The sequence below is a fragment of the Lucilia cuprina genome, chromosome 5 (genome assembly GCF_022045245.1).
Source record: "Lucilia cuprina isolate Lc7/37 chromosome 5, ASM2204524v1, whole genome shotgun sequence".
NCBI lineage: Eukaryota > Metazoa > Arthropoda > Insecta > Diptera > Calliphoridae > Lucilia > Lucilia cuprina.
In genome coordinates this window covers 16,654,867-16,664,180 of record NC_060953.1, presented here as the reverse complement: position 1 = coordinate 16,664,180, position 9,314 = coordinate 16,654,867, and the positions used below count along the sequence as shown (strand labels likewise).

General features: G+C 29.1%; 1 protein-coding gene across 1 annotated transcript in view; it reads right to left on the bottom strand.

Moving 5' to 3' along the window:
- Window positions 1–2,620: 2,620 nt before the first annotated feature.
- LOC111681386 (homeobox protein Nkx-6.1) overlaps window positions 2,621–9,314 on the bottom strand; it is a 40,926-nt gene continuing 34,232 nt past the window's right edge. Inside the window, exon 4 of the mRNA XM_023443149.2 lies at window positions 2,621–4,203. Coding sequence (XP_023298917.2) covers window positions 4,000–4,203 — 204 coding nt within the window. The 3' untranslated portion in view covers window positions 2,621–3,999. The remainder of the gene's footprint in view (window positions 4,204–9,314) is intronic.

Below are 9,314 nucleotides of genomic sequence, written 5' to 3'. Positions count from 1 at the left end.
CTAGACTATAACTTTGACTCGATTAATTAGACAAAATGAGTGCATAAAGACAAAGCGGCACTACAACGGGACCCTGTTTGGACTCAAGTGTGCTATGCTAAAGACTGCTACCACAATAATCTAACCTAACATGGGTAATTTGACCTATACAAACTAGAGACATCAAATGATATTTATAATAAAATTACGGTCAAAACAGCGATGAACTCATTTAAACAGCACTAGATCAAAAACTGTCTGATATTGACTATTGGCCGATAACAGAATTAGACTTAAAGAATAACAAAAGTTATTTGACACAACAACATAACTTCACCTTCGTAAAAAGATCGTAAAGATCCTTAACAATATGTTGGAATGTAATCTTTTTCCCGATGTTAATTTTTTGGACGAAAATTTATAAGGGAACCTGTTATTCTCGATATATTGATGGTAGATCTAATAAAGTGTTTATATTCGGTATCCTTATTAGTTTCAAGATATTACTTTGTTATTTTCAACAAGATTATACAGAATCACTTGGATTCACTTTAGCAATAATTTGAACATGTTTGAGAGCAACAGAAAAGCAGGAAAATTGTGTATAATAAAAACTGAAGCTGAGAGACATTAAAAGATGATTTTGCAAGTCCGAAATGCTGCCGAAACGTAAAAAATGAAAATCAGTTTTGCAATGAATAATTGCTTAAAAAATGTATCCATTTCAAGAGCTCGAACTAGTCAAATCGCCATCAAAGACAAATATTATTTGAACTTATGCAATGCTTTTCAAATAACTCCTATCTATTCAAACAACTCCTATCTATTATGATCTGCTAAAATCTGATAAGATCATTACAGGGAACCTGTAGGGAATGAAAACGATTTATAGTCGAACAAGTAAGAAATATTAACATTTCATATGATGGTACGCAGACGTAATTAATTGTTCTTCAAATGACCATAAAAATATTTCACTGTGCGATTGAAAAAATATATTAGTTATTTATAGGATGTTAATAACAGTTGTCAATATGAGATAATAGTTTTTTTTTCGACATCATAATTTGAATCACGATAAAACAAAAATTAAAGACCGAATGGCCGCTGGGGCACATGCGGGGGCACATGTGCCGTTTTTGGTCAGTGCGGAAAAAGTTAAAAAAATATTTACATTAAAATGACATGAATGATTGAATCGTAAACTGAAGCCAACTAAGTTTTACTAATCTTTGTTGAAATACTATATCATTTAACATAATTATGAAACCAGACGCCGTATTGGGGTTCCGGCTAGGTGAAATAATTGACCAATTCAACCATTTTCAATTTCATTTTATTAAATTTTTTCTTATCTTAAAAACTACTACCAGTAGGGTGCGTACAATGTTTACATATACACATTTACAGGCAGACAAACGGAGGGACATAGCTAAATCGTCTTAGTATGTGATTCTGAGCATAGTGAGGTGCTTCAGAATCAGCGGCATATAACTGCTAGAATATGCGGTCATACAAGGAAGCATAATGCGCATTACATAAACTAAACATTCTTGGTTAAAAACTATTGAGAAAGAAATGATTGCAAGGTCTAGCACCTCCCTAATATTATTCGTTGATCAATAGAGAATGCTCTCTCTGAGAGATACTATTCACTTCACAATGGGTTATACGAAATAGTCTTGATGCATACGTTGCCAGAAAGTTGACCCACAAGATTCAGCCAAATGTCTTTAAGTTTGTCTTATTGCAATCCAAGAATGGCCTATTATTAAAAGCAAAACCAATTTTAAGTAATTCTTAAATTAAGATAATTTTATTTCTTTGTTTTAATTTTTTTAATTCAAATAATTTTTAATTACATTATCATCGTTTTTATTATAACATTTCATTGTCTTTATAAAATGTAGACAATTTGAGTACAAGTTTTTCCATTTTTATTTTGAATTATTAAATAAATTTACTTTAAGTATGTTTTCTTTTTTTCCTCTTATTTTTTTCTTGTTACTTAGAATAATTAATAATAAAAACATAATTAAAAAACTTAATTACTAAACTATTCAAATTAAAGAAAAAGAAATTAATATTAAAAAATTCGTTAGTTGTAAAAAAATTTGTTTGATTTTTTTTAGGCAAGAAATTAAAAGCTTTTTTTATGTCATAAAAGGAATGTAATAAAATTTAAACTTAAAATTAAATTTAATTATATATTTTTGTTTTTTTCCTATTAGTAATAATATAATACAATAATTTAAGTTTTAAATAAGCTAGGAAGAGTTGTTATATTAAATTTAATAATTATTTTAATATTTTAATTTTTTTTTATTAAAGTAAATATGATTTTCATGTGGGTTTTTTAAAAGAAGTTTTTTTTTTACAATTGCAATTTTTATATTAATTATTTAATTTATAGTTAAATATTTACAATTTAGGTTTATTTTTTTTAGTATTTTGTTTTTTGTGGATAAAAAAATTAATTTCAAATATTGAAATTTTTAGAGAAAAAAACTATTTTGTCTTCAAAAGACTTTTTTTAAGTAAAAACAGAAATTAAAATTATTAAAAAAAATTTCATAATATAATTTAACAAAATCGTTGAAGTAATTTAACATTTAAAATGTTTATTTTATGAAGATTTTTTTCAAAAGAAAATTTAATAAAGATTATAAGAAAAAGTGTGTTTTTTTAATTGCCTTTAATATCGACAAATATTTTGCCCTTTTGCGATAATTTTCATTATGTGCAAAGAATGTTGCAATTTTTTGCGCTAATTTCCATAAAGAATGGGAAGAATAAGAAATTAACATAATTAAAAAAGTGTAACTTAATTAATGCTATCTTCACTATGGGTAAAAAAGGTTGCCCTTTCATTACGTACAAAAAATGTTGCACTTTCTTGCGCTAATTTGCATTATGGGCAAATCGTTGCACTTTTGCGCTATTTTTTATGAAGAATATTAAGAATGTGTAACAAACATAATTAGAAATGGTGTAACTTAATTAAGGTTGCCCTTTTGCGCTATTTTTCATTATTGGCAAAAATTTTTGCACTTTTTGCGTTATTTTTCATAAAAAAGTGGTAAGAATATGTAATTTGCACAATTAAAAAAGTGTTGCTTCACTATGGGCAAATACAGTTGCCCTTTTACGTTTATTTTTATTACGTACAAAAAATATTGTACTTTCTTGCGCACATTTGCATTATGGGCAAAAAATGTTGCACATTTTTGGGCTACTTTTTTATAAAGAATAGGAAGAATGTGTAACAAACATAATTAGAAATAGTGTAACTTAAGTAATGTTGCCTTCACTATGGGTAAAAAAGGTTGCCCTTTTACGCTTTTTCCATTACGTGCAACAAATGTTGCACTTTTTTGCGCTAATTTTTATGAAGAATGTAAAGAATTTGTAACAAACATAATTAGAAAGAGTGTAACTTAATTAATGTTGCCTTTAATATGATCCAAAAAGTAACCCTTTTGCTTTAGTTATCAATACGTTCAAAAAATGTTGCCCTTTTGCGCTATTTTCCGTTATGAACAAAAAAATGCACTTTTTGCACAAATTTTCATCAAGAATGGGTAGAATATGTAATAAATATAATTAGAAAAAGTGTAACTTTATTAATATTGCCTTCACTATGGTCAAAAAAGGTTGCCCTTTTGCGTTAGTTATTATTACGTGGAAAAAAAGCTGCCCTTTTGCGCTTTTTTCATTATGGACAAAATAATGTTGCTTATTTTTGCGCTGTTAATCATTACGGACAAAAAGTGTTCCTCTTTTTTTGCACTATTTTTCATTGCGGGCAAATTTATATCGCCCTTTTTTACAACAATTAAAACAACATATGTCAACACAATTAAAACAACATATGTCAACACTTTTTCTTTACATAAATATTTTCTTAAAATTTAGTGAAAAAAATAGTTTAATAACTTTTGTTTAAATATATAAATTTAAATTAAATTCGTGTGACTGTATTTTCTATTTCTATTTTATTTCAAACATTTAAACATAAAATTAATGTCTATAATTATCCTCCATACGATTACGTTTTCTTTGCACTGGATTTTCACCAATATCTAGACTTTCATTATCACTATCCATGGGTTCACTGCAATCGTCACCATTATCACCGCCCATATCATCCTGTTTACGTTTAGCGGTGGCCATTTCAGCAGCATGACGTTTACGCCATTTGGTGCGGCGATTTTGAAACCAAACCTGTAATTAAAAACATCAAAATAATAAAGAAATTTAATATATAAAAATCTAAAAAATTTAATTGTTTTATAAAGTAATTAAGTAATATTGTAAAAGGAAAGAATTGTTAAGTGAAAAACTAAAAATACACATGTTACTTTCTAAGGACGTGTGTTATGGTCAGAGAAGTGTGACAAATCCTTTGCAAATGACTTGAAACCTCATCAACGCCGGTTAACCCTCAATTAAGAGCATATAAAATAATTTTAGTCTTTTTCTATACACTTCCCACAAAAAATTTTTTTTGCCACTACTGTTGGCCATGACTAATAGGGTTTGCTAAGCTTTTGTTATTCCTTTTATCAAATATTGTAACAAAAATCAGGCTTTTTAGCTGTGGTAACACATGTTGCCAGCAACACTAACAAGCTGTTATAGTTCTCCGTTCCAAAACAAAAAAGTTAAGCACGTTTTTTTTTTGTGTGTTTTTTGTTAAATCACAACAACAAATGAAAGCTTATAGGCTTTATACATACTATGTATGAAACAATTCATTCAATCTTTATAAAATCTTCCAAGAGTTTTACATGAGTCATGTACATACATCTGTATGTATGTACGTTGAATTCATGTTTTCATTCATCTATTCAACATCATCAATTTGTTGGGGATTTATATATGTATATGTAAGTCGTGTTGTTGTTGTAGCTGTTTGGTCATTAACACACTTTTCCTTACAAATGACTACAATGATGACGATGATGATGATGATTTAAATCTTCCTTTTCTTTTTTTTAGTCAAATTTAAAGACTTTTTGTGAAAGAATAAAATAAATTTTAAATTAAAATTAAATTTACTTCAATAAACTAATGATCATAAATGTAATTATTCTCATAAATGTCTTATTCGTTAAACTAAGTTTTAGGTAAACTAAGTTTTACTAAACTATTGGTTATATATAATTTGAAATTTGTAAACTATAACTTTTACATCTTGAATTAGTTTAAGAAAGCTGTTTAATTTCTTAAACTGAGTTTAATTTAACAGCACTAAGATTAAACTAAGTTTATCTAAAGCTTTAAACTGATTCTTAGTTAAACTATTAAACAAATGATCGACTTATAAATTAAAGATCCAGCCAGCCATAAACGCATAATCTTCCTTTGATGATTGCTGTCTGGCCACTCGTGGATAATCGTCAATGAAAGAGCTAATGTACTTGCTATTAAGAAAAGGATTCACGAAGAAGTTAAACTTGAAGAATGCAAAATTTTTTATGGCAACTAATTGAAAATATGGGCGAAGAAATCCATAGGGTCTCATGGTAAAATGGAACTTTGTATCACTAAAATACTATAGACTGAACCAATAACTGGAGAACGGGAATGAATAAGTTCGATATTAGTATGCTGCTACACATTCCTAGAGGAAAAACAATATAAAATTGGACAAAAGGATTTATTTCTACTTTGTAGACCGGATCCAAAGACTTTAGGATAAAAAGGCTTCTAAGAAAAGGTTTACTATACAAATTTGAGAGAAGAGATTCTAATTTATGTCTCAATTTTAATTAAAATTCCATCGACTTCGGGCCTATTCAAAGGTTAATATCTTAAAACGAATGATTTGAGAATGATATATATTTCATGTCACTTTTGAGATCTCGGTTCAAGGTCAATTTCCGCGTCGTCGTCGATAACTCTTAAGATCGGTTTGGGAGATTACCGTTGCTAATTTTCGACAGTGTGTCTTTTCACTTGCACTGGTGAGATGTATTACTTTGTATTAGTTACTTCGCAAAGGGCTTTCGTTTTACCTCAAAGTAAGATTAAGTTTTAACTAGTAGAGACCACTTAAACTCAAATTTTATCTAAGTATTGAAAGTTTTGAGATTCACTTTTGAAGACATAGGGCTAATAAGGGACTTTTAGCTATCAATTTTAATAGCTATCAATTTTAATTGCGAAATTTTGATATGCGTTATAAGTGCCAATTCTATATAAATCAAATTTTTCATAAATGGATTTCTCTTAGACCTATTAATACATTCGGAAAAATACAGACTTCGAATCCCGCCATTGACTGTTTAAAGCTAGCTAACAATAGGATTATATGCTTGATATATTCGATAACTGTCGTTATTAGGTCAGAGTTGAGAAACAACTCTCGCGTCATGGCGATTATTTTCTAAACGCGTTCAGGCTTGTGTTTGTTGCCTAGCTTTCGACGATTTTGCGCTTGCGCAGATGCAAAATGTCGAAAGCCAGTTTTTGTGTTGGATACCATTTAATCTCAACTGTTTGAACCCTGGAAGAGACCATTAGGTAATTTTGACGACTATATACTTTCAAAATGGTAAACATGTTCCGTTCAACAAATTAACCAAGTGGGTGTTAAGTTTTTTAAATCGCCTATTTACAATAAGCTCAAAAGATTGCAAAATTAGCGAAGTGACTAAAAGAAGGTTAATGGATCTTATAAGGATAGAAGATTACATAACGTTTTCCGACATATTCGATTACATCTATAAAGTCACTTAAATGATGATTAACTTCTCGCTTGATTACCTGTGTACTGTGTGGTAAAGAATTGACTTCTCTTAGCCTTATAAAAAGTGTACAAAAATGTCAAATATTTATTCCAAAAAAGGGAAAACTTTCTTAAAAGGATTTTATATTAGATTACTTAGAGCAACTAAAACAACAATTGGTTACACGCTAGATTACCTGGCTCCTATATGGTAAACCATGTACTATAGTAAGTGTATACACTTAGCCTTATTTAAAGTATATAAGTGTCAATTAATTTGAAAAAAGGAATAAACTGGCAACATGTTCCTGTAAACAAATGAACTAAGTGGGTGTTAAGCTTTTTTTTACTCGCCTCACAACAATACACTTCAACTTATGAACAAATTAAACAAATACATTTTGCTCTTGCAACATTATTATGCTACATTTGTTGGCCTTGTTAGGCAAATGCTGTCTCATGATATGCTGATACACTACACAACTTCCTCCACCGACCTCGCTAGCAAAACTCTAGACAAAAGTTAGACACAGCTGTTGCCTTAAAATAATGACCATGAAAAGCATCCTTAATGATGCCAAGTAATGGTCTTTATAATGAATCTCTTTTGCCACTTTATATTGTATAAATATATATTGTTTTTTTCCTCACAGATAACGAGATGTTGTGCGAGTGAGTACTGTTTCGTATTTTTTTTTGCATAGAAAACATATTTTGGGTAAATATTTAAACAGGCTTAAACATGTTGTAAATGAGTTTAGTTAAAAGGTTGGGAGACAAAAGAAACATAGACATAGAAAAGTTAAAGGAAGATGTTATTGTGAAGAGAGAGATAGAGAGAGAATAATGATTTTACTGAGATATTTTGTTCATCTGAATTGGTCAAAAGAACTACGTTTATGGTCAAAGTTTTATGTTTAACAGACATTAAAACATGTTTTAATTGTATTTTTATGAGACATTATGTTTGGTGTATGTAAACGGGTTTTGTTTTATAAACAAATACTCAGACTTAAGTACCTCAGTCTTTTATAAAAAATAAGGACACAGTTTAAACATGTGTTCTAAAAGGGTATCCCTTTAAAGAGAATTCTTAAACCCTAATGTATACGAAATGCATTTGGGCTTAAGAATCTGTTTCTAGTTATGAAACTTCTAAAAAATTTGAAGCTTTTAAAGTTGAATTTTTGTAATTATTGCATTTTAAGGGACACCCTTTTCTGTAGTTGTCATTATAGTTACACAAATGTGCAAATGAAGTTGTAAATTATGCTTAATTTTCATATGGTAATTAGTAACAAACAAATAAAATATTTTAAGCAAAAAACTCTACATACAGATTTTATTAAAATAACAACAATTATTTTAAATATTTACTAACACACATACACACTAACACATGAAATCCTTTATTCTAAGAACAATTATTTAAAAAACTATAATTTGTTTTCACAAATTCTACTTTAAGTAAATTTTATAATGAAATTTAATAGTTATAGTTAAAATTTTAAGATTTCAAAAAATTAGTTTTTAATTCTCTCTGTATTGACCACAAAACGGAATTTTTGTTAGACACATTTCACCATAAAAATCTCATAAATCATGTTGAAAATATAGTTGAAGAAAAAAAAGAAACGTTTAACTGTTTAAATACCACAAAAAAAAAACCCTGAATATAAACCGATAAGAAACCATCAAATAATGCTATAAATTTAATTTATGGTTTGAAATTTAACACACAAAAATATATTTTTTATAAAAGAAATCATCTAACCCAGTAAACAATAAGACAGGCGTTAGAGAAACAAGTTGGGTCCTTAATTTTGTTTAGGATATTGCGTATTTCAAGTTCCTGCTGATCAAATCAAGTAAAAGTTAAAATAATATGAAAAATATATACAATATCATCACCATTCCTATTCTGCTTTAACAGTATTAATTAAGTTGCTTACCACAAAGGGATGAAATACTGAACGCAAGTGTGTCCCCAGCGATGATATCACGAGGACGACCTGACTAAGTTGCTTACGAAACAGATGAAAGAATGAAGGAACTCTTATTAATTGCAGAATTAACTAAAGCCAGTTATAGGTCACGATATCATTGTATACTGGCCATAATGGTGGGTAAAACAGAAATATCTGTTGTCCCTATATAATGCCGTGGACTGAGACATTGATCGCTAGACTAGAGAATCATGGAACATTAAAGCTAACATTCGAGAGGATATTATGCTACATAAACGGCTCTTTACTCGAAGAAAGAATGAGCACATTGATCTTTATTGGAGATCCGAAATAAGATATCATCTTGCAAATAACATCAAAAGCCTCTATCTAGGCTAAAAGCTTCTTCCTTGGGGAAGCTTTTTCCCCAAGGAAGAACATCTAGTTACAGCCATCCTGTTACAACAACAACTGAACTTTATTTGGTGAAAAGCTCTGTTCGAGGTTAGTCGAACTACGGTGGAGATAGTGAAACATTGGAACCCTTCCTTTGACAACAAAAAGGCAAAAACTTTCGGATCTATGTTATTCCGAATGTAACTTTCCTAAAGAGCGAAATGTAATGAATGCAGAGCATGTGATGATAGTAAACACGG